This window comes from Cavia porcellus, unplaced genomic scaffold, assembly GCF_034190915.1.
Source record: "Cavia porcellus strain 051 isolate PalLab524CR breed Dunkin Hartley unplaced genomic scaffold, mCavPor4.1 scaffold_17, whole genome shotgun sequence".
In the NCBI taxonomy this organism is placed as follows: Eukaryota; Metazoa; Chordata; class Mammalia; order Rodentia; family Caviidae; genus Cavia; species Cavia porcellus.
In genome coordinates, this window is record NW_026947500.1 from 48019473 (window position 1) to 48044497 (window position 25025).

The window sequence follows — 25025 nt, forward strand, 5'->3', positions numbered from 1 at the left end:
ACCCATGTCAGATGCAACACCTGTGGGGGTTTTGATTTTGGGGGTATTTGAGACAGGTTCTGGCTGTGTGACCTAGGGCAATCCTCCTGCCTCAGTCTCCTGAGTGCTGAGATTACAGGCCTGCACCACTGTGCAGTGTCTTTCTTAGAGTCTCTAAGAGGTGTTCTGCTCTGACCTTTGGTGTTGGGGTATCTTCCTCAAGTGGGGGTGGGGTGGGGAGGGGAGGAGGCCCTCTCGAGTCTGGAGGGCTCTGCTATCACAGAAGTTCACTGGGAAGTCCAGGAATGGCTTTGTTACCAAAAGGACCTCTGCCAGGAGCACTGGCCCATCCCTGGGATCCTGGCATGCTGGGAGGCTGAGGCAGGAGGATCGAAAAGTTACAGCTGGGCAACTCTGTGAGACTGTCTCAAAATAAAAAGGATTTCTGAAAAGATAACCATCCAGTCCTCACTGACCACCCAGGCTCCAGGATTTCACTGCAGCCCCAGGACACTGAGTGGCTGGGTCTTCAGAGTAGTCCACAAGCCCCGCCCTTGTCTCTGAAATCTCAACCATGCTCCACAGAAACCCTTCCTTAGGTCCAGTTCCCCGGCAGTCCTGCCCTGTTGCTGGCCTGAGGTAGCCAGAACTGGAGCACTTCGAGGGGCTGTTCACAGCAGGTTTATTGGTTGATCTGGGCTGGGGCGGGCATGTGAGAGAAGGTCGGCTGCATGGCCACTTGGGGAAACCATTGGGCAAGGCACTTTCCCAAGAGACAGGCAAGGACCTGGGAGCCCACTCGCCCCTCCTAGTAAACAAGGTAGAGATGAGGGAGTTGCCATTCCCCTTGCTCACTATTACCCTTCTGCTCCCAAAGTAGATTTGGGGTTTGTTGAGTGATTAAAAGAGTGTCAGTGAAGCATAAGGAAGGTCTGATGCTTCCAGGGCTCCAATGCCAAGCCAGAGCGGGGAAGCCCCACCCTACTGGTCACATTTCTTTGGTTTGGGGGCAGTCTGAGGCCAGCAGCCACCTCAGACCTCTCCAGCCTGGCCTAGAGGTGCATAATGAGAGCTTCTTGGATGTGGCGCTTGGGGTTTATAACACCCTTCTCTGTCCACTTTCCCGATGTCATCCTGCACACGGGAGGACAGAAGTCTCCGCTGCCGTGCAGTTGGGGAGGAGAGGTGTGAGATGGGCAACAGCTTGCCTGGGGATACCCAGCAGCCCTGGCCCCGGGGTCTGGGCTGGAAGGCTGCAGCGGGAGCATTCCTGAGTCTTGGGGGTCAAGAACCAGTTTCAGGGCACAGCACTTGCCTGGCAAGTGTGAGGCTCTTGAGTTCAAGTCCTGGTACCAAAAGAGAAAAAATCCCCTTAAAAATAAAAAGCCATTTCAGAGGAAAATAAAATAGACCAGGAATAGCATGGCCAGGGAGCTGGCTGGAGCCAGGGGGCTTCTGTGATCCCCAGAGCTGGGATCCCGGGGCCTCTGAGGAGGGTAGACCCCTTGGCCCCAAGGTCAAGGCCCATGTAAAGTCCCCCTAATCCGCCTTCTTGGTCTTCTTCTTCCGGGACCCCTCGACCAGCTCCTCCTTGGACTTGGTGGATGGTGGGCAGTGTTGGGGGCCAGGGCCACCAGCATGCAGGCCACCATGGTTGTCATGGTGATGGTCGCCAGCCCAGCCTGTCCCGAACAGCATGGGGCACACATAGCCCTCCAGGACATCGAATGGGGACCCGTGGGAGTGAGTAGCCGTCAGGAACACCTGCGGCAGGACAGAGAAGGAAACCGAGGCAGGGGTGAAGGGGAACCAAGTCAGTGAGGCCAGGTAGAGGCCCTGCCATCCCGCCCCCAACCTGGGCTGCCAGGCAGTGTGTGCTGTCCCCTGGAATTCACATGGGGTAGAATTCTCTGGGGCTGGTGAGGTCAGGGGGCACAGCCCCTTAGTGGGGACCCTCTCCAACCCCCAGCCATGCTGGCCAATTTTCAGTTTATTTTACTTTTTTTCAGGACTGGAGGTGGAACCCAGCGCGTTCACCCCAAGCTCTGTCCCCACCCATGTGTTCTTAGATTTTGAGACAAGGTCAGTTCCCTTGGCTGGCCTTGAACCTTCGACCCTCCCGCCTCAGCCTCCTGGAGTGCTGAGATTATAGGTGTGTGCCACCTCACCTGGCTGGCCCCAAAGTTAATCCTACAGAACCTCCAGTGAGGGTGGACTTGTCACTATCAGGCCACCCAAGTGCTAGACCTGGCCTCTGTCCCCAGAGGGAAGATCCCTTCCCCCAACCCCCCAAGTGCTTCCTGGCAGGGGTCCCCACCCCTGGGCTGAGATGAAGACTCACCTTACAGGACACCATGAACATGGTGAAGAGGAAGATGAGGGTAGCCCTGGACATGGGCAGCCAGCGTGTCTGCTGCAGTGTGAAAAGCACAGCTCCGTACAGGCTGGCCTTGCTCGGGCTGCGGGGGACGCCATATCATCAGTGATCAGTGCTACTAGGCACCGTGGCCTGACCCGTGCCCCAGTGTCCTTGTGATACCCTACTGCCTTCTGCATTTCCTGGCCAGAACCTAGGCCAGGCTGGAACTTGTGACTCTCAAGCTCTGGATGCCCAGCAGCTGCCTGCCCCTCATTCCTACTCACAGCCTGTACCCTGGCCCTGAAGATCCAGCACCACCACTGTTCTATGCTAACCAGAAAACTCCTATGCACTCTTCAAACCTAAACCAAATGTCCCCGCCCCCTCCCCTGGGTCAGCCTCAGCCCAGACAGCTTCTGGGAGGCCAAGACCCCTGTCATCGGCAGGGGCAGGAGGGGTAGCCACACTCACAAGGACATGTGCAGAATCTCATTGGTCTCTGGCTTCCAGACACCCCGCAGCAGCTGCTCAAAGTTGGCCATGAGCGCGACGCCAGACCCTGTGGGGCAGCACTGGTGAACAGGCCGCCAGGGCCCTGATAGCAGAGGATGTAGGGCCTGGGCACCACAGTCCTTCAGCAGGGAAACTGAGGCTCAGGCAGCAGAGTTGCCGTGTTCGGACCCAGGCCAGCATGAAGGGTCAGGCTATCCCCTGCCCACCCTGGGGGATGGGCCACCCTCCTCCCGGGTTCACCTGACCCTGTGCACCCCAAGAGCTGGGGACAGCCCCCCTCAAGGTCGACTGCTGAATGTGGCACACAGGGGCTCCCTGGGTAATGTCCAGCAATGTCTGGGACAGTGCCAGCTGCTGCAGATAGGGGCACTGCTGGCATCCAGCAGGAGGGACGAGATGCTCCCTGCAAGAGACATCCCGGTGTCAAGGGCTCCCACGGGCACTGGGGCTTCCTGGAGGGGGACTCTGGGATCTCCTTAGAAAGCAGTTTTTAGCCCCTGCCTGGACCTTTCTTCCTGGACTTCCTGTTACTCCTTGGGACACCTACAGTGATTAAGGTGGAACAGCTCTTTACACCCAGCTTCTGCCAGCAGCTTTGTTTTGTTTTGTTTTGCTTGTTTGAGACAGGGTCATGCTATGCAGTCCAGGTTCGCCTTGAACTCACTATGTAGCCCAGGTTGACCCTGAACTCACTGTGATCCTCCTGGCTCAACCTCCTGAGGGCTAGGATGACACCATGCATGCTGGCTCTTAGTGTGTCCCTGCTGTCTATACGGGACCCTCGCTTGCTAGCTGGGTCCTGGCTCACAAGGAGGCCTGGACATGAGCAATGGTCAGTGTCCATTGGGTGGAGCAGCGTGCCCAGTCCCCTCCCGCTTACCTTTGACCCAGCCGGTGGCAATCATGATGAACCAGCCATGGTGGTAATGGTGGTGGGCATGGTGGATGCCCACTGCGATCTTTCGGACCCGCACCACTTCCTTCATGGCCACGAAGACCAGCTTGACGGGCAGGAAGCTCACGCACTTGTAGAAGAGGTCGAGCGGGCAGAAGAAGGTCAGGTACCTGGGGAGGCCGGGGAAGGCCAGGGGTGGAGTTGGAGGCATCGTGGCCAGTCACGTCCCTTCCCCTCTCCGCCCGCCTGCCCGACTGTGGGCGCCCTCACCATACGGCCGAGGCGAGCAGCACGCTGGAGCTGTTGCTGAAGTAGTCGATCACGGGCTCCCCGAGCAGCAGGTCGGCCAGGATGTAGCTGCCGAAGCAGTGCAGCATGGCGCACAGCCAGGATGCCGCGGGGTGGCGGCGGGACAGCTCCACAGCGCCTGCAGCAGAAGGTCCCACCCCGTCAGTGCCGGGCACAAGGATGGGCACAAGGGTGGCGAAGCTGAGGACTTAAAGGAAGGAGGGAGGCTCCACGTGGGCACCTGGGTTGCATGGGGCAGGGGGTGAAGCATGGTGGGGGGAGGAGCATGGTGGGGGAGAGTCTTTGTGCCATGCAGTGGTTGCGGTGATGAAGCCTTCATGCTGGCCAGGGTCTCCCAGGGTCAGACAGCGGGAGACGTATTCATAGGCAAGACCTGAGCCCCCGCCTCCCCCATAGCCCAGGCTGGGCCGTGGTGTGCGCATTTGTGTGTGCACACACGTGCAGTACTTGGGCCTGAACGTAGGACCTTTTTGCTGAGCTGCACTCCCAGCCCAGAGTCTCTCACAGTGAAGTCCAAGCTGGCTTTGACCTCACCATGATCCTTCCTGCCTCAGCCTCCCGAGTGCTGGGACTTCAGTCCTACACCCCTTATGAGCTCCTCACCGATCCTTTTCTTGAGGGGTGAGGCCATGCGGTTGGGGTTTCTCGAGCTGGCTGTACCCTCAAGATGGCGAATTGCTTAGAGCATCACCCAAACTGCAATCCCAAACCCCACTGGCATATCCCCACGTGCCCACGCTGTGGTTAAACCTGGGTCCTGAGGTTTTAGGTTAGAAAAAACATCCTGTATCTTAACTTTGCTGCCTTAAAGATAACACGTGTGCCACGGGTTCCCACCGCCTTGAAGGCCTGTGACTGCCCTCAGACTGATCTCCACGTTGGTTGGGCACGGAAAGCGGGCAGAGCCCCTAACATAGAGCGCTCCCACCACCCCGCCCCAATCTCAGCCTTCCGGGTCCTCTGCAGCAGGGCCTCTGCAACAGCACAGGACAGACAGAGCCCTGCCACTACTGTGGTGCTTTCGTTGTGGGAGCCTGACCTGCACCCCTCTGCAGAGCACCACACTCCCACGCCTCGCCTGCCTGATAAACAGTGGAGGGCAGGCATGGTTCTGTCACTCACCCTATGGCACTGTCGGGAGATGTGGCGCCTTTAGGAGGTGGGGCGTAGAGAGAGGCAGTACGTTGTTGGGGGCGTGGCCTAGAGCTATAGGCCCTTCCCGCTTTCCCTTCTCTTCTGGGAGGGGCAGCGGCCTCCTCTGCCCCCCCCCCACGCACGCACGCACGCACGCGCGCATCCTGGGTCCCAATAATCCTTTGTTTCACCTGACTGAATTCGATGTTGTCAGGGTGACTGGCCTAGCCCGTCCACTTCTCCTGGTGCTGGAGGGACAGGAGGAGGAGTGTGGCTGATACGGGGTTATACCATGAGACAAGCAAGGTCTAAGCCTGGCAACCCACACCCATCATGCCAGCACTCTGGAAGACTAAGGCAGGAGGACCACAGATCCCAGCCCAGACTGTGTCCAGGACATTCGACTTCACAGGGCCAGGGACCAGGTTGTGCCGCCCAGGTGAGGGTGAGGGGACAGCTTGTGGGATGTGGGGTTTGAAGCATTCTGGGGTTTGTACACAGACACCCCTTGGCTCTTTGGGGTGAGCCCCCAGCCTTGTGCCAGCAGTGGGTGTGAAGCCCAGGACTTACACGTGATGGGCAGGTGTCACCACTCACCTACATCCAGACCCCTACTTCTACCTGAAGGAGAACACGGGGTGCAGGTGCAGTTGCCATGCCACACACTCAGTTCCCAGACAGTGTATTGCTTTTAGTTTTTTCTTTCTAGGTAGGGTCTTGCTCATAGTCCTGGCTGGCCTTAAACTCACTATATAGCCCAGGCTTGGTTTCAGACTTGCACCAATCCTCCTGCCTGCCTCAACCTCCCAGTGCTGGGAAAATAGGGGTGCACCACAACACCCCGATTTGCTGAGTATTTTCCATTCATGGTTGGTTGAATTCTCAGATGCAGAACCCACAGAAACAAGGCACTGACTGCATCTCAACAGGTGGAATCATCACACCACACACCTGCCTTTTGTGTGCAGCTTTTCAGACCACAAAGTATTCAAGGGTAATGCTCATCTTCACTGCTGTATAGTACTCCACCATAGGAAAAGATCACATTTATTATCCCTCCAGAGGGTATCTTATGATCAGTGTACATCCCTGACACAAGTCAAAAGCAAGCAACCCATGTGTCCTCATCTCTGCCTCACACCAACCAGCCACATGACTTTGAACTCACCATGTCTCTCTCTGTCCTTGATACCCTTCCCTGCCTCGAGCCTGGTGGAAACTAGGATGACTTTCCCTCTCTTCCCATTAAGTCTCAAGGTCTTTGGCCAAGAAGCACAACACTGTGCCTCCTGTTGTCCTGGGCTTCTATTTAAACCTGGTTCGAGCTGAGTTAATCCTCTCAGCAGGCGCAGTCTGCAGAAATGGATACTTCTGCATCTAAGAATAACTCCTGGGGACAGAACCCTCCAGGGCTGCTTCTGCCCTTCAGGATCACTCTGGCATAGACTGGGAGCTGGGGGCAGGGGCGAGGAGCCCTAATCAGTGCCCACCTGGAGATTCCTGGGTGTGTCCCATGAGCAAATCCTGGCATCAAAGTCACATGGCCAGAGACGCCTGTATGGCAGTGTGAGGGGAGCCTGAGGCAGGCGGATAGCCTGTTCAAGTCTGTCCTGGGCAGTTCAGTTCACTGTCTCATAAGATAATGGGCTGGGGTCAGAGCTCAGTGCTAAGGTCCTGGGTTTAACGCCTCAGCACTGCAAAATGTCACATTCCCAGGCTCTGTTGCTCACTCTGGTATGGCCTTGGGCAGAAAAAGATCCCTGCTTGGGGCCTCTTGCTGTGGAAAGGCTGGGTTACTGCGTCTCCTTGCACAAACTAAGGCCAATTCAAGGTCATCATTGCCCGGGGTGTGTGTGGGGTGGAGGCGAGACCAGGCCTGTCCCAGGGAGCCCATCTAAGTGAGCACCCGACCCTTGGTTTCTCCTGCTGTATTCTGGGCAGGCAGCAGCAAGCTGGAGAATAGGGAATTTCAACTCTGGGTGACTGGGAAGTGTCCATTTGGAGTGAGCTCAGGCCTCCTGTGCCTGGGTGCCTGGGGACTTTGTGTGACCATGTGTGATGGACGCCTTCAGGGTCCTGAAGCAGCTGGCAGTGCTAAACCCTAATCTAACTCCAGGTTGGGGTTGGGTGGGGACAAGGGTGGAAGTGAGCACTGTCTCCCTAAACCTGAACGAACTGGGCTGCTCCACCCCAGCGGGTGCCTGTGAATTTTTAGCGAAGATGTAAGAGAGGACCAGCTGAACCCAGAAATGCCTGGGGCAGATATTTGGGGAGATGGATGTGTCTTTCTTTTTTTTGCCAGGGATGGAACCCAGGACCTCGTGCGTACCAGGCGAGTCTGGTCCCCCACGGGAGGGACTTTAATTTATGTCCTAAGTAGCTACACTGATTGAAGATCACAGGCTGGTACCAGGAACAGGAAGAAGGGCAAAGAGGAAAAGAGGGTGAAGGGAGAAAGAACTCAGTCCGAAACAGAAAAGAAGGATGGGCAGACTTTTAAAACTCAGCTCTGAAGCCTGGCACAATGGCCATGACTGTCATCTAGGTACTCGTGCGGCCAAAGCAAGAGGACCAAAATTCGAGCTGGGCATGGACAATTGAGTGACTCAATGAGACCCTGTCCCGAAACAAAACATCAAAAGGGCCGAGCTCAGTGCAAAGGAACTTGGTTCAATCAGTACCAGGAGAAAACAAAACAAAGCAAAACAAGAATTTAGAGAAAGCTATACGAAGAATTTCCGGGGCAGTGAAATTGTTCTGTGTGATTCCAAAGTGGTGGAAGTGTGTTCTTCCAGATGGGTCAAAATTTGTGGACTATATCAGGTCAGGGTGCAGCTCAATGGGATGCATTTGTCTAGCACACCAAGCGTCCCAAAATGATGATGATTATGCACTGTTCACCAATAATGCCAAACTTTCCACTGAGGTGAAGTGGGTGATGGAGAGACCCAGTGGAGGGAGGAGCCCATGGGAAATCTGCACTGTCAACTTTTAATTATATCGTAGAACTCTAAAACAGCTCTAAAAGACAATCTAGGTGGGCGTAGTGACGTAAACCTGTGATCCCTGAATTTGAGAGGCTGAGATAGGATTGCTGCAAGTCTGAGGTCAGCCTGGGCTATGTAGCAAGACACTTTTTTTAAAAAAAAAAAAAGCAAAACCAAACAAAACCAAAAATCTATTAATTTTTTAAAAATGTCCAAACAGGATGTCCAGAGCCTTGCTGGGTGTGGTGGTGCACATGGTTCATCCCAGAACTCGGGATGCTGAGGCAGGAGAATTATTGCAAGTTTGGGACCAGCCTGGGCTACAAAGTGAGCTCAAGGCCAGCCTGAACTGCATAGTGAGACCTAACCTCAAACAAAACAAAACAAACATACAAACACCATAGCTCTGAATGTCTAGAGCCTTCTACACACTCCAGGGGCTGCAAATCTACACTCCCAGCCTCTTTGTAAGATGGCCCAGTGGTGGCAGCCCCAGCCAAGTGGGCCAAGCTGGCCTGGTGTCACCCAGGACATCTTTCCCTGGTGGACTTCTCTGTATAACAGGCCTGGCCCTGAGAGCCAGGGGAGCTGAGTGTTCCACATCAACAAGGCCTGGGATGTTTTCATTGTCATCACTGTGTATCAGGGCACTGCCAGTGACCACAGCAATGCCTCAAATCCTCCTGAAATACATGGGCAGCACCACCCTACCACCTCACAGATGGTGTGAACCATCTGTTCTTATCTGGAGAAATCCAAAAATTACACTTGGCCATCTGCACCTTCGGATTTGGCAACTGCAGATTCAATCACTCTGGGTGGGAAATATTCCAAAAGCTGCAACCATATCAGACGTGTAAGGGAGTTTTTCTAGAGCGGTCTCCTAAGGACACACACAGTACAATGACTTTGCCCTGTATGACTGTGCCACCAATATAACCTGTATGCTGTGTCAGGGCCCCGAGTCACCCAGAGGTGGCTGCCACTCCTGGGCAGTGTGGGGTCAGTGTGCAGTCTGCCTTGCTCCTTGGAGGGCTTGAGTATCCTTAAGTTTGGTACCCACAGGTGTCCCAGAAGCACCTCTGGGGACCTGGGGACACCTGGATGCATGCAGACCCAGCTCTGGTGACTCTGATCTCTATGCCTGTGTCAACAGATTTGAGGACTCAGGTTTGGAAGATTCTTTGGATGGACAGGGGCTTTAGTATCCAGACCTCTGTTCACTCCTTCTGTCATTCCTGTAATCAGGTATAGCACCCTACTTCTTGCTTTCTCCCTGCCTGGAGCTGGGGCCCACACATGCCCGGCTCCACCCTCTGTGCTTCGAGGGCTCAGGTAGGATAAGCAGGGCCTGCTTTTTTTTTTTTTTTTTTTTCCACTTAAGCTGGTCTTGAGCTTCAGCCCATTAGGAGACTTCAAGACTCAATGCAGAAGGGGTTCAGCAGGTCAGAGCGGTGCCTGGTACTCTCCGCCTCTCTACAGTTCCCAGGTGATTAAGATGAGGGTTCCTCAGCAAGCCAGAGTGGGAAATGCCTGGCTATCACTTTTCTTGGAGCCTTCCAAATAAATATAACGCCTGCTCCAAATGTCCAAGACCCTGCTACTGACAAGGTTCTTGGAAGATCTTCACAAATAGCCTTGAAAATTCTGATACAGCAACTCCACATGGATTCTAGGAAGTATTTACAGACAAGCAGAACTAGCAGCTGAAGCCGGCAGTCCCAGCACTCTGGGAGGCTGAGATAGGATGACAAATTTGAGCCCAGGTTGGGGAACTAAATGAGATCTTGTCTTAAAACATTTTCAAAAGTGCTGGAGATGCTCACTGAAAGGCTCTGTGTTCAATCACCAGGAACACACACACACACACACACACACACACACACACACATTTGCAGAAGCGGAGCACTCGCCACAAATGGGATGGGGCAAAGCGTGCACTTGGACATCTCATTTTGAGATGCTGGGGAGGAACCAGGGCCCCATGGGTACTGGACAAACACCCCCCACCAAGCTCACTCCAGCCCCCAGGGAGCTATGGAAATCCAAAGGTGTGTCTGCTGGGCAGCCAGGGCTGAGAACCACTCCCCAGCCTCCTGGACACCCCTGGCCCAAACATTTTCCTTGCAGCCTCTTTCATTTTAGATTTTTCAAGATGTGCTGGGTGCTGGCAAGCCCACCAGGAATTCTCCAGGCAGAAAACAGCCCCAGGTTCACACCAGGGCTGTACAAAGCTCATTCTGCTTTGCAAAGCGACTGCTTTCCCCAAGATTAAGGGAACAGACGCTGGCAGGTGGGTAGACAAAAATAGCACCTCCTCCTCTGACAGGAGACTGATCTTGTCTGCATAAGAGCCTGCCCTCCAGTCTCTAAGAGTAAAATATAAATGCACATTTAAAAAAAATCTCTGGAAGGAAGGGCACCGAGTGAGCTGTATTACCGTTTTCGGCAGGCATTTTAGTAAGCATGAACACTTGTTTTTATCATCTGAAAAAGAATAAAGCTATTGCTACTAGAAGAAGATGACTAAAACTATTCCTGTTCTGAGACAAAGGCTGTTTACACCCAAGTGGGAGAAGGGGCTGCTAAGTTTTTTTTTTCCTTCTTCTTCTTCTTCTTCTCAAATTAAATTCTTCTCCTGTCCATTATGTGTGCTGTTGAGCTAATAATTAAAATACTGGAGCTGAACAAGAAGCATTTGCTGCTGAAGAGCCCAGTACAAAAATAGAACGCATTCCAAAGAGGCCATTTGTCCTCATTAAAACAAAAAACACACGTTTAAAGGGAATGGAGTCTGTCTTTCCTCCTGTGTCTCTCCAGGGGCTGGAGGGGCTGGAGAGGAGGCTGACCCCGAGTCACTCGGCCCAGTGGAGAGGATCCAGGAGTGGAAAGGATCCCAGGCCAGGCTGGAAGGATTCCCACAGCGCTGGGAGCAGAGATCCTGCGAGAGGCACGGAGGAAACAGGAGGGGACACTGGTGTCATTTTCCCGAACCTGATCTTGGTCATCATCGCGCCGGCCTTATATAGACACAAGCAGGCGAGGCACGCGTGCCAAGGACGCAGACAAAGGTCGCACAGGGGGCGGCGGGGCCCCGGACCTGCACCAGACCGGACGCAGTCCCCGTCTATACGCCCACCCCCCGCACTCCCCTGGCCGCGACCGCGAGCGAACTCACCTTCGCGGGGCCAGACCGCTCCCCCAGCTCCCCGGGTCTATGCAACCCCAAAGCCAGATTCCCGGTCCCGGGGGACTCACCAGGCTCATACTTGAGGTACAGGAGGGAGACGATGAAATAGCTGAGGTCAAAGACGGGGAACAGTGGCACCCGGGAGAAGCTGAGCGCCAGCTCGCCCAGGCTCAGCGCCGACAGCAGGTCCATGACGATCGCCCGCCCACAAGCCGCCGCCGCCGCCGGGTGCCACCCCGGCCCGGGTCCCACCGCGCGTCCAGCGGCCGGGCTACTGAGTCTCCCGGCACGCCCGCCAGGTCCCCGCCCACGCCAGTTAGGCCCCGCCCCTGACACAGAAGTCTCCTCCCCAAGCGCCGGCCACCAAACCCCGCCAACTCCTCGCTCAGGCCCCACTGCTCTTCCTAGGCCCCGCCTCCTACCAGACAGGCCCCGACCCTGCACTGGCTCCACCCCCCCACACGGGAGGGGAGGAGCCCGAGGAATAACAGGCGCACGCCTGTCACCACCTCCCCATTCATCCCAGTGATGCAGAGCGGGGACCCGTGTCCATCTGGCTGCCTGTCGCCTGCTGGGTCCACCCTCGTGGGCACTCGTCCCTGGACCACTTAGGTCCCTCTCCTCCGTGAAGCTCAGGCAAGACGTTCGTCTCTGGAGACCCCAGCATCCGGCACGCGTCCTCTGGGGACCCCGCCTGGCGAGTGGTCTAGGAGGACCTCTTTTCTGGAGTCCACACAGTTGGATCGCCGGATCAGGGAGCGTATCTCACGAGACGCCGCACCTGGACACTTCAGGGGTCCAGGCTCTGTTGTGTTAGAAGACCCGAATCTTGGATCTCAGAGAGCGAGAGGTGCAGCGGCGGTGATCGCCTGCACGCGCATCCTAACACACGGGGCACTCGGCACTCGCTGGACACGAGAACGCGTCAGCCCGGAAGGCACCTCCCCTCGGGCGATGTCGCGCCTCGTCCCGCCCTTTCTTCCGTAGCTCACTGGACCTCCCTGACAAGGAGGGGCGCTTGCATACTCCTGGCTCTCAGAGGGCGGAACCTCTCCATGCCTTGGCCTTCCATTGGCCCGGCCCTCGGCACCGGTAGTTTCAGAATTGGTCGTTTGAGGCGCCCTCCCTGTGACTTCCGCTTCCGGTCCTGACGGCTGCTTCGAGTGTAACGATGATCGGTGACATCCTGCTGTTCGGGTAATTAGGGGGACCAGAGGTGGGGAAAGTCAGTCAGACGAGACGGAGGACGCACTTAGTAAACGTAATCCTCCTTCTGCAGGACACTGCTGGTGAATGCTGGAGCTGTGCTCAACTTTAAGCTGTGAGTAGGCCGCGCCGGGTTGAGGGTCCATCCGGGAAACTCGTAGACCCGCCCCAGCTAGTGTAAGCTCGCCCCGCCCCATAGCCCATCCTCTGGCCACGCCCCGCGTTTTAGACCACGCCTCATCTCTGACCACGCCCCCGTCCTATCACCGCCTCCGGCGGCTCCGAGCAACCCGGGGTTTACAAACCCAGCCCCGGGTGACCAGATATCCCGAGAGCCTGAGGCGCGCCCCCAGGAGATCGCCCTGGCCCAGACTCTCGGCCTGCACTCCCCGTTTCTCTTTCTGGCTGGCCAAGATGGGCCAGGCAGGTGGTGCCCAGAGAGGGACCGTGGGCCGCCAGAGCTCACCAACCGGACCGCCGCGGGGCTGGAGCTGGAGCTCTGTGTTCGCGCCGGAAGAGCTGATGTCAGGGTCGGCACAGTGAGCGGTCCCTGTGCCCCAGCGAAAGTGCCCGTCGTCTGCTTCCTCTGTAGGAAAAAGAAGGACACGCAGGGCTTCGGGGAGGAGTCGAGGGAGCCCAGCACAGGTGAGATCGCCTTCTCGGCCCCTGGCATTGCGCATTGCGCATTGCGCCTCCGGGAGGACCGTTCTTTCTCAGTAATCCGGGCTTCCGGTTTTCTTTTTTAACTGATCATGTGCGTGTCTGGCGGCTAGAGAGGTGGGCTGATTGGGTGCCTGCCTCTCCCACACCCTTCTTGGAGCAGACTAGCACTTCCTGCAGCTGTGTTCTCTCCGAAGGCGCCTGTCTGCCCCTTACACCCGGCTAGAAGTGCAGGGAATGAAAAAAGCAAACAGCCTCACCTGTAGTTGCTTTCCGAGCAGTGCAGACCTTTGTGGTTCTGTGAGTTAGAGGCCAACATTAGATTTTGAATAAATCAGATTCTTTTTTTGGTACGGGGAATTGAACTCAATAACTTGTGTTTACCAGGCAGGCACTGTGCTGCTGAGCTATATCCCCAGTCTAGTCAGGAGATTTTATATGAGAGTTTAGGGGTCTGGTTTTTCCTAAGAGATCAGATTTTTAAAAATCGTGTAAAAAGTTGTAGAGGCTGGTGTGATGGGGCACGCCTGAGAAGGTGAGGCAGGAGAATTGCAAGTTTGAGCCCAGCCTCGACAAGGGCTGAGGATGTAGCTCTGTGTTTGGGCCCTGGATTTGATCCCTACTACTGCCACACACACACACACACACACACACACACACACGCACGCACGCACGCACGCACGCAGAGGAAGTTTGAGTTGTGTATGGTGATGCACATTTACATTTAGGTACTTGGGAGCCTGAGGCAGGATGATCACAGATTTGAAGCTAGCTAGGACTGTTTAGAGAGCCTATCTAAAAACATGAAAAGGGCCCAGGCTGTAGTACAGTGGTAGAGCGCCTGTGCAGCTTGGGATGGTAGGGATCCCTTGGTACCCACCAGAGGGGTTGAGAAGTAGAGCTTCCCCAGGCAGGGCCTGTGGACCCCACCTCCCTCTGGCCCAACCTCTTTGAGTTATATCAGTTCTCTCACCCAGCCCCACTTCACCTGGATCAGTCACGTGACAGTCCAAAGGCACCAGCAGGTAACAGTGGTGGCGTTCATGCTTCCATCAGTTTGTCTGCCAGAGTGCCCTTGCCTAGCATGTTTGAGGCCCTGGGTTCAGTCCCAGTGGTAAACAAAGTTAGCGGATGTTTATTGGACATTGACAGCTAGTGGGGTGGGTGCTGGCATAGAGAAGAGATGAGGCAGATGTTGCGTGCAATGGGAAGAATGGTTCCTAAGTGAGGAACAGTCATAGGAACTGCCATTGTGGGGGGCTTTGGACACGTTGAGGAGGGTGACAGCAAGGACCTTGCACCCAGCTGGAGCATTGCTTGAGGTGGGTGGGGATGCTGAGGAGTGAAGGTTTGGGGGCGACCTAGCAGCTGCCCTCACTTCAGTGGCTGTCACATGGGTTAGGTGGCTGCCCTGGAGGCGTTCTGCTTGTCTCCCCCAAACCTTCACTCCTCAGCATCCCCACCCACTTCAGCCCACACAAGGTGAGGATCACTGTCTCATTTTGCAGGTGAGGGGACAGGCTCAGAGATGGGGTTTAGCCTGCCTGTGGCCTCACCGCAAACCAGTGACAGGATTAGAAACTGGGTTCTTCTGACCCCAGAGTTTGGATTCTTTTTCTCCACTTTTATTTTATTTTATTTTTTTGAGGCAGGTTGTCTCTATGTAGGTCAGGCTGGCCTTAAACTCACAGTAATCCTCGCACCGCAGCCTCCCTGGTACTTGGATTACAGGCCTGCACTACCATGCCAGGCTCAGTTTGTACTCTGAACTGACCATGTACCCATCTGTCCATTCATCCATCTGTCCATTTACCTGTTGTCCATCCACCCTTCACTCCCCTATCCATGCACTGCTTTGCCATCTACCCATTCATCCACCTGTGAGTTCACTCTGCCGTGCACCCATCTGTCCATTGATTCCTCCACTGACCACTCATTCATCTGTGGCGCCGCCACCCAGATAAATCTCGTCTGTCCAGAATGGGGAATGCACAAGACTGTACAGGTCTGCACCGGTGATCAGAGCCAGGCGCAGCAGTGGCAGAAGTCTCTGGCAGGTTGAGGGTCTCTGTGGCTCCCGGGTCTGGCATTTCTGTGGCATGCTATGTTCTCCTGGCCTCACCTGGCTGGGACTCTGTGCCTGCTCAAGCTCTGCTACATGGATATACCTGCTCCGCGCCCAACATGCCTGCCATCCCCATTCCAGGTGGGAACGGGCACCAACAGGCCGGGGCCCAGGCCTGGCCCAGGCCAGGTTGGGGGCAGTGGGCGAGGGAGGGCCTCAGGTGTAGTCCTCTTCGGTTCCCTTGAGGCAGCCCTTTGCCCCGAGAGTGGGCCAGAACCTCAAGCTGGGTCTTGTTCCTCCTTGCACCTGTGCTTGGCTGCTGCCTGAGATGAGGGACTTCCATAGCTAGCCGGTTCTTGCTCTGGGCAGCTGTGGTCACTTTCCCAGGCAGAGCGGTGCTTTTGAACATCCTGGGGACAGAGCTGGGTCTCAGTGATTCCAGATCAAGATTGGGCCAGCTACCTGCAGCCCAGCCTGTCTCTTGGGTAATCCTGGGCTTATCTCACCTACTGCCCAGCTGTGGGGGTCACTGGAAGGTTCCAGAGCTGGTGCTCACGGACATCCTAGCCTGCGTGTGATGCTTCAGGTAGCATCTGGTGGCTCGCCAGCATTCTTCTCGTTCTGGAGCCTTCCAGCCCCAGAGGAAGATTTCAGGGCCCTCGGCTCTCTGAAGTCCTACCACACCAAATGGCCTCCCTTTGCAGGGAATTTTGTTTTTCAGTATCAGAGACCAGCATGAATACCCAAAATATAACCTGTTCAAATGAGGAATATTTTCTCCCCTCTCCCCGGTTGAGGGCCGGGGATATAGTTCAGCGGTGCAAGTGCCTGCCTGGCAAGTATGAGGTTATGAGTTCAATCCCTGGTACAAAAGAAAAATGATAATAATATAAGTACTGGTGTTGAACCAGTACCCAGGCTTTTGCGTGGAGGTACATCCTCAGCACCCCACCCTTCCCCAAACATTGTGTTTTGTAGCAGAGTCTTGCTAAGTTGTCCGGGCTGCGGTGAACTTGGGAGCCTCCTGCCTCAGCCTCCCAGAGTGCTGGGATAGCAGGCATGCTCAACCATGCCTGACATGGGTGCTTTCTGTGTGTTTGTTTTGTTTTTTGTGGTGCTGGCGATGGAACCCAAGGCCTTGCACACACTAGGCAAGCAGTTACCAGTGAGTTGTAACCCAACCTCAGGGCGATTTTATTTTCTAGTGCTTCCAACTCAGCTCAAAGTGGTTAAAGGAATCTTAAATGTTTAGTACCCCTGGGCTCAGGGTTCCATGCAGCCCTCTAACTTATCACTCTGTGGTCCATGCCTGTCATCCTAGCTGAGGCAGAAGGATTGCTGTTAGTTCAAGGCCAGCCTTGAACCTTCTCAAAAAACAAAAAACAAAAAAACCCCTCTGACCCTCACCAGCTCTTAATTCTCCTTTTTTCTTTGTCCTGATGACCTGTGTATAGGATGGCTTGGGGCAGGACACATTCTTCAGCCAGTGGCCACAGGGTAAATATTTGCAGCTCTGTGGTGCAAGAGCTCAGCTCTGCTGCGACCAGGCCCGACCAGGACCACGCTGTAGCAGCCAGAGAAGGAAATAGCTCAGTGGGTGCGGGGTGAGCTAGTAGAGCTTTACTCACTGTCATTCCAGTTCTGGAACACCAAAGCAGGAGGACCGCTTAGTTTGAGGCCAGCCTGGGCTGCACAATGAGTCCAAGGCCAGCTGGAAGGACACAGCAAGTCTCTGTCTCAGAATACAATAAAAGGCTTTAATTCATAGACACAGGCACTTGCATTTTATACTGTATTTGTCTCCCATAAAATATTATTTGGAGGTTTTAAATTTTGACAGTGTCAAACCATTTCAGCTTACAGACCATAGAGGGAAAAATAGGTGGAAAGGGCTAGATTTGGCCTGTAGGCCATAGCTTTTCTTATCCTTTGTTAGAGCAAGAAGCCTACATCTTCCCAGCCTAGCAGACCCCTCAAAAAATGAGGGTACTATCTTTTTCCACAATAGTCATGGGTAGGAGTCTCAGGGCAGACTCTGATTGGACAGACTTCGGTCACATAGTCCTCCCTAAGCCAGTCAGCCTTTCGGAGCTTGGCGCTGTCAGGACATTGGTTGGTGGCTGACACTGCCTATGTTCCGGGTTGGGGAGCTGAGGAGACCGAGGGAGAAGGCGGAATGCTGGTCCCCTGTGGGTATAGAAGCCAACAGCTGCACTGCAGCAGAAAGCGGGCACCCTACCTGTGCCCTAAGGTTGCTTTTGCACTTTGCAGGTGACAACATCCGGGAGTTCTTACTGAGCCTCCGATACTTCCGGATCTTCATCGCGCTTTGGAACGTCTTCATGATGTTCTGCATGGTTGTGTAAGTCTAGCCTGCCCGCTCAGTGGCCCACAGAAGGGTCATTTGGCATGCAGGGGTCCCCTTCATTTCACACCTCTGCTTCTGAAACAAGAACTGGCCCCTCCAGTGAGGGGCCCAGGGGCCAGTGGGGTTAACCCTTACTGAGGTTCCTGCTGTGCCGCGGACTCCACTGGTTCCTGGACCCAGTGACGCTATCCTCTGTCCCGCCTGCAGGGCAGAACCTGCTGGGGCCTCTGCCGAGGTAGGAAGCAATGCAGATGTCTGGCGTGCTGCCAGGGCCTCCAGCAGCTTCGCTAGAAGTGGCAGCAGTGTCCTCAAAACTTCTGGACAGGCATGGTGGCACATGCCTGTAATTCTAACACTCAGGAGGCTGAGGCAGGAGGATTGCCGTGAGGTCTAGGCCAGCCAGGGCTGCACAGTGAGTTCAAGGCCACACTGGACATACAATAAGGCTCTGTATCAAAGGAAAATAAAAAGTAGACAGACGATTGTGGAGCGTTCCTTCTTGCGGAGGCAGCCAAGGGAAGAAAGCCCGCTAGACAGCTGTGGTTTAAACCAAGCTGGGAAGTGTGGGAGGAACCTGCCTGGCACTGAGCCAGAGAAGGCACGGGTTGTGAAAGCTGAGGTCCAGGCAGGGGGAGCTCCGAAGTCTGCTCCGTCCCATCCAGGGCTTCCCACTTTAGTCCTCATTCCGCATCCCCTGGGCCACTGGGAGTCCAGGCTGCAGTGGGGCCGAATCTGCCTGCTCCCAGCTGGCTGCTTCTGCTCCACAGTGCTGTGGCCCCGGCCCTTTGCAGAGAAAGTGTGTGGAGACCTGCAGGAAGGAGGCCAGCTCCTTGGCGAGAGCTGTTCAGGAAAGGGTGTTCGCCCGGTGCTCGGAAGGCTGAGGCAGAAAGAAGGCAAGTGTGAGCCTAGCCAGCGCAGCTCAGTGAGACTGCTACTCAGAAAGGAAAAAAAGACAGGATGCCCTGGCTCCCTGCCTAGTGAGAAAGGGACTCTGGGGGGCTTTGCAGGACACGAAAGTTCTGGGAATCACCTGAGCATCCGTGGCAGTCTGCTGTGAAGAGGGATGCTCAGTGACCAGCATTACCAGCCAACCCCGAGGAAGCACTGTTGGGGGAGAGCAGGTCTGGTGCTGTGGGTGCAGTCTGAGGTCAGGGGCAGCAGTTGTTCCCTGGGAACAGAGAGTAAAGGAGCTGGGCCTGATGTGGGAGGCCGAGGCAGGAAGATGGTTTCAAGTCCAGCCTGGGCAACATAGCATGACCCTATCTCAAAAAAAAAAAAGCCTGGGGCTGTAGCTCAATGCAAAGGCCCTGGGTTCAGTCCTCAGCACTGGAAAAGGGAAAAGTGCAGAGTAAACGGTAAATGGGCAGTAGTACATGACCGTAGTTCCAGACTGCAGTGAGAGGCGGAAGCAGGCAAGTTCAAGCCCAGTCTGGGCAACATACTGCCTGAGGAAGATACTGTTTCAAAACATTTAAAAAAGGGCTGGGGATGGAGCCCAGCAAGCAGGCGAGTGCTATCAGCAGCACCATGCCAACAAGAGAAGGAGATGGGTTCCTGTTCCTGGAGCCCTCGGTGGTGCTAAGCCGAGGTGCTCTGGTAGCGTTAAGTCTTGAGAAGCCTAGTAGGGGCGCAGTACCCGTTCTGCCTCTTACCCCTCACTGCACAGGGTTTGAGGGGCCCATTTCCCGGAGTCCCAAGGCTGTGCGGTCCTTGGCGCTCGAGGCTGGTGCATGCACACGCGCTGTCGCTGTTGCTGTCGCCGTGGGGCAGTTTGGGCTGCTTAGGTGTAAACTGAGGTAACGCACAATGTCCCCCGGCCAGGCCAGCTCCGAGGTGATTTAGAAGAAGCTAGAAAGACTCTTCTAGAGGAGTAGGGCACTCTGCACTTCTCCCTGCTGTGTACTGAGGGGTCCCCATCTCTCCAGCATTGGTAATACGAGTCTTTTTTTTTTTTTAAGCTGACCAGGTATTTTAAAATTTAATTTTATTGTTTTGCTGGGTTTTTTTAGTTTTTATTTTCTATTTTACTTTTTCAATTTTTTTTTAATTTTCTATTTTCTATTTTTGATGCCCGGGGTCAAACTCACGACTTTGCACTTGTGAGGCAAGCACTTATGCCATTGAGTTAAATGTCTAGCCCTTTGTTTTTGTTTTTTGAGACAGGGTCTCACTATGTAGCCTGGGCTGGCCTCGAACTCCCAGCCAGCCATGCTCCTGCCTCAGCCTCCTGTATCCTGGGATGACAGGTGGGCTTTGCTACTTCTATATTAGTCTTTTAGTTGTTGTTTGGAGACAGGGGCTCATGATGCACTTCAGGCTGACTTTGAACTCACTGTGTAGCCCACACTGGCCTTAAACTTCACAGCAGTCTTCCTCTTGCCTCAGCCACCTAAATGCTGGGCTGACCATGTTAGTCTTTTAATCATAGCCATCCTGGTGTGGAAGGGTTCTGATTTGCATTTCCTTGTGGTCCATGATGTGGGGTTTACATCATTTCAGATTACTGTCCATTTGTACAATTTGAGAAATGTCTGCTGAGATCCCTTCCCCATTTTTTGATTGGGCCGTTACCGTGTTGTAACCATTCCTGTTAGTTCTGGATCCTGGTCCCTTATCAGATATGATTTGTAAATGTTTTCTCCTATCCTGGTTTCTTCTTTTTTTTGGTACTGGAAATTGAACTCATGACCTCAAGCTTGCCAGGCAGGTAGTGTCACTGAGCTGTATCCCCGGCCCTCTTTTTTTCCTGTGGTGCTGGGGTTTGAACCTAGAGCCTAGCACATGCCACATCCCCAGCCCCATCTTTTTACTTTTTGATGGCTTTGATGCTTATGTGAAGCATCAAAGTGTTAATTTTGATAGAAGTCCAGTTTATCTGGATATTCATTTGTTGCTGGCACTTTTGATTTTATACTTAAAAAATCACTAGCTGACCAAGGTCGTGGAGATATAAAGTCCAACTTTCTTCTAAGAAGTTTGGTAGTTTTATATCTAGTTAGGCCTCTGGGCCATCTCAGTTTACTCATGAAAGATGAGGTCTCACTGTGCAGTTCAGGCTGACCTTGAATTTACTTTGTAGCCAGGGCCGGCCTGGAACTTGTGACAGTCCTCCTGCCTCAGCCTCCTGAGTGCTGGAGTTCTAGGCTTGCAGCACTACACCTGGGCTGTGTTGGTTTTTGCAGATGTGCTCCTATGCTGTGTGTGTGTGTGGAGACCCCTGTCCCGCACCCATTACTCTTTCAAAACAGTTGCTTTCTTTTGGCCCACATCAAGCTCTCTAGCCCGTTATGGGGCAGTACTGAAAGGCCCATGTGACAGATGTCTCCATAGTCCCCCAGGGCCATGTTGGAGCACATAGACCTCAGCCCAGGCCCGAGTGGTAGTGTCATCTCTGGGCTCCACTGTACTGTGTGTTTTTGACTGACAGAATGAACTGTCAAGTCTGGGTTTTGTTAGCTTTGACTGTGGTGCCCTAGGGTGGCTGCTATGCCACAGACTCCTAAGCACTCACGTCCCTTCTTCTCAAGGGCATCAGAGTTGTTTCAACCTTGAGCATACCCCATGTCCCAGAAACCAGGCGGTTACTTACAGCACTAATGCAGGGCAAATGTGGTAGAAATGGTTGTTTGTTTTGTTTGGAGACAGGGTCTTGTTGCGCTGGCTCTGAACTTACCCTGTAGCCTAGGCTGGCCTAGACTTCATGGTGATTATCCTGCCTCAGTCTCCCTAGTGCCAGGATCACAGATGTGCACTGCCACACTTGGCTTTGTGCATACTGTTGCATGGTCAGTTTTGTATCGAGAGTAAATATTTTGGTATTGCAGGACGCATTCCCATGTGAAAAGCACCTATACTTTTTTTCTATCCACACTTTTTTTTAAATCAGAAAATCTCAGTTGCTGCCATGAAGGCCGGCTGAGTCTTGGCTCTGCTGTCTGGTCCTCCAGTCACCCTGCGCTCTGCCTTTTACAGGCTCTTCGGCTCCTGAGCCCTGGCGACAGCGGAACCAGACTCCTGGCCCAGATGTGGACTATGCGCTTCTCTCCTGTGGACTTCAGCAGTGTTTTCAAAGCAAACCAGCGGGGATTGAGGAAGTCCTGGCTTTGGGGTAGAAGGTCCTGGCCAGACTGCGATGAGGTGGCTCCCTGCACATCCCCACTGCAGCAGGGCCCACTTGGCCAGCATCTCCCGGAGCCCTGCTGGTACTGCACCTCAGTTCATTCTCAGTAACTTTTATTCTGGTCTACTCCAGTCCATTTCTACAGGTCATGGCAGGGCCTGGACCGAGGTGTCAGCCAAGAGCTAGGGGAGCCCTCTGGGCAGCATCTGCCTCTGCGCTGTCAGAGTGAGTGCCATGTACTGGCCATGATGGTGTGGGAGACAGCCCTGGGTGGTCTCTGCCTCCCTCTGGCCACTGGGTCCTGTAGCCGAGGTTACCCCAGGACTGGACAGCGTAGGCTGCCTGGCCCTTGCCTGTTAGACACCTGGGCACCATGCGCTGGTTTTCGAATGAGGCAGCGCAGATGGTGTTAGCAGGCGGGTGATCAGGAACTCCACTTTGCTTTGAATGCCTTTGTTGAATAAAGGAGCCTCACTTCACACACAGCGTCCAATTGCTCGAGTGGTTTGTTTGTTTGTTTGTTTGTTTGTTTGTTTGAGTGGTTTGTTGTATGTTCATAATATGTAGCCCAGACTTGAGCTTGCAGCTATCCTCCTGCCTCAGCCTCCCGAGTGCTCAGATTTGAGGTGTGTGTTGCTGTGAGCGGCTCAGAAGTGCCTTTGAAAGGGACCCCTTGTTTCCATGTTGAAGTGAAACATTGGTGGTCAGCAGCCAAGTCCTGTAGTTTTTTGGTTTGTTTTGGTTTTTGGAGCTTGAGGAGAAAAAAAAACCTTTGAAAATGAAGCACATGTTTAAAATGGAGCTTTGGTTTTTGTGGTTTTTAGATGGGGGGGGGGGCGGTTCTCGGTGTGTAACCCAGGCTGTCCACAAACTCCTGCATTCCAGTGGATGCCTCTGCCCCTGCCTCTGCCTCCTGAGTCGCTTTGATCCCTGGCCCGTGCCACTGTGTTTGGCTCTTTGTAAATTTTGGAAACCAGTTTCTATTAAGGCGCATTTTGGACAGTCTGTGGGAAATATATGGGGGCCTCTGGTGACTGTCAGAAGTCACAGGCTCTAAGAGCCCCCCGCCCTGAGAGATGGGCAGGAGTTGGATGGACGTGCTGTGGCTGTTAGAGGCGGCAGGCTGTGGCCAGTCAAGGCCAGGGCCATGGTCACCGCCCGTCTGCCCATGCTTCCCCACCTCGGGTGTCCACTTCTGTCCACCTGGGCAGTGTCGATAGGGCGCTCACTGGGCAGGAACAGCAGCTACACCTGGATTTGGGGAGGGCTGGGCAGTGTGGCTGTCTCAGGGACGCATTGGCTGTCCCTACCTTGATTTCAGTGGAGCTGAGGCTGGAACCCAGGCCTCTGGCTTCGGGGCAAGTGCTGACTGCTGAGCTGCACAGCTAGCCTGGCCTACGGCCTTCAGGAGGTCTCAGATACATGCCCGGGACATTAGGGTTGGGTGCCAACTGGGTATGGTTGTGCTCAGCCGCTGAGATCATCCTAGCCTTGGGTGGCTGAGGCAAGGGCATTGCCCTGAGTTTGAACCCAGCATGGGATACATGCACAAGTTATGTCAGACCCTGTCCCAGCTCCACGTAGGTGGGATCAAGCTGCTTGCATCTGCTCTGAGCTTCATGTTCCCTGTGGGGTCTGCACGTCCCCCCTGGCTGGGGCACACATACAGCTTGGCCTGGGCGCCTGTTGGGGCTATCCCCTTGTGGTACCAGCGCCCTGGGCACCCTCACTGGGCCTCACATCCTCTTCTGATGGCAGCCAATCGGGGTGGGATGGTGTCCTGGCTGTGGGAGCCTGTGGCCTGCTCCCATGGGCAGAGGCTTTCCAGTCCTCCACACTGACCTTTATCCTGGCATTTCAGAGTTTTTTTGCAGTTTTGAGACTGGGTCTCAATAAGTCCATGAGTTGACCAGGTTCATCTTAAACCCAAGATCACCCTGCCTCTGGCTCCCCAAGTGCTCCCCAAGTGGAGCATTAAGTGGTTTTTGTTCCTTTGACTTTGTGTAAAACTTCCCTATTACTCAGGTGTATTTATTATTAAAAAGTGTGAGATGCTGATGAGCTAGAAGGTAGGAAAGTCACCAGAATTGCACTGAGTAGAGGCAGCCTGGGTCCGTAGCCTTCTGGCCCCGTCTCTTCTACATGGTGCTGAGGCTGTTCCCCAGCCCTCATTTTTTATATTGAGACAGAGTCTCACAAAGTCATTACGTTTCTCAGGCTAGGATAGAACTCAGGACCCTCCTGCCTCTGCCTAGCAGTGCTGAGATTACAGGTATGTTCCGCCATACCTGATGCAGCCATTCTCTTTATGCAGGACTATCTGAGTGTGCAACATACATTTTCTTTAATTTTTTTTTTTTCGATTCTAGGGATGAAACCTTGGGCCTTCCCACCTCCTAGGCAAGGGCCCTACACTGAAGTATACCCCAGCCCTTTATTTCTTATTTTGAGAAGGGTCTCGCCGAGTCGTCTGGGCTGGGTTTGAACTTGCAATCCTGCTGCCTCAGCTTCCCCATAGCTGGGATGAGAGGCAGTCACTGCCCAGACCTACCACCCCAACTCCCCTGGGGCTTGGGCGTCCCCAGGACCAGCCCTGCCCTCCTGAAGGCTTTCAGGTCAACTGCTGGCTTCCTGCATGGAGGAGACAGCACCAGCGCTGGCACAGATGCTGTGCTGCCCTGGTCCATTTTCCTTCCCAGCACCGAGAGCTCCTGGCAGTGAGCGGGACACAGCTCCTGTTCCCAGATGAGGAGAGACCCACCGCAGACCCAAACTCAGCCTCTGCAGCTGTCCAGGAACACCATGGTGAAGGCTGGGTAAGGACATGTGCATCTACCATCCCAGCACTAGGAGGCTGAGTCAGGAGGGTTGCCGTGAGTTCAAGATCAGCCCAGGCTACACAGTGGGACTCTGCCTCAAAATAAAAAAGGTGAGCTGGAGCACAACCTGGGCCAGGCCTGCGTTCCACCTCCAGGAGCAGGGGAGGAGAATGGGGCAGGGAATGGCCCCAACCCTGGCCCAGTGCTGCCGTAGTGCCTCTGTATCCTTGGTGGCCTTGTGGGGACATGGGCCAGAGTCGCCAGTCCTGTGGGGTTCAGGTGCTGCCATCTCTGCACTCCAGGAGGCTGAGGCAGGAGGAGCTCACGTGCATGCCTAGTGGGGCAACTCAACAACTTAGGGACATCCTGTCTCAAGAAATAGATGCACATATTTTCTATTTTATTTATTTATTTATTTGTG

The 25025-nt window shown here is 54.4% G+C and overlaps 2 protein-coding genes across 8 annotated transcripts; one reads left to right on the forward strand and one right to left on the reverse strand.

Moving 5' to 3' along the window:
• Nucleotides 1-644: 644 nt before the first annotated feature.
• Tmem38a (transmembrane protein 38A) lies at nucleotides 645-11662 on the reverse strand. The gene is made up of 6 exons (XM_003464246.5): nucleotides 11435-11662; nucleotides 4017-4173; nucleotides 3732-3916; nucleotides 2810-2897; nucleotides 2321-2438; nucleotides 645-1743 (listed from the first exon to the last, which is right to left on the reverse strand). The coding sequence occupies exons 1-6, from the start codon at nucleotides 11556-11558 to the stop codon at nucleotides 1519-1521; spliced, it is 897 nt and encodes a 298-aa protein (XP_003464294.1). The 5' UTR covers nucleotides 11559-11662; the 3' UTR covers nucleotides 645-1518.
• Nucleotides 11663-11789: 127 nt separating this feature from the next.
• On the forward strand, nucleotides 11790-22270 carry Smim7 (small integral membrane protein 7). Of its 7 annotated transcripts, none has more exons than XM_063228107.1 (6): nucleotides 11790-12563; nucleotides 12646-12687; nucleotides 12987-13217; nucleotides 17569-17659; nucleotides 19829-19911; nucleotides 21638-22270. In XM_063228107.1, exons 2-6 carry the CDS (start codon nucleotides 12660-12662, stop codon nucleotides 21775-21777), a joined length of 573 nt encoding a protein of 190 aa, XP_063084177.1. In that variant the 5' UTR covers nucleotides 11790-12563; nucleotides 12646-12659; the 3' UTR covers nucleotides 21778-22270. The 7 variants fall into 7 exon arrangements, with proteins under 7 accessions (XP_063084177.1, XP_063084178.1, XP_063084181.1 ...); XM_063228108.1 differs by having other exon boundaries at nucleotides 13165-13217; XM_063228111.1 differs by lacking the exon at nucleotides 12987-13217.
• The last annotated feature ends 2755 nt before the right edge of the window (nucleotides 22271-25025 follow it).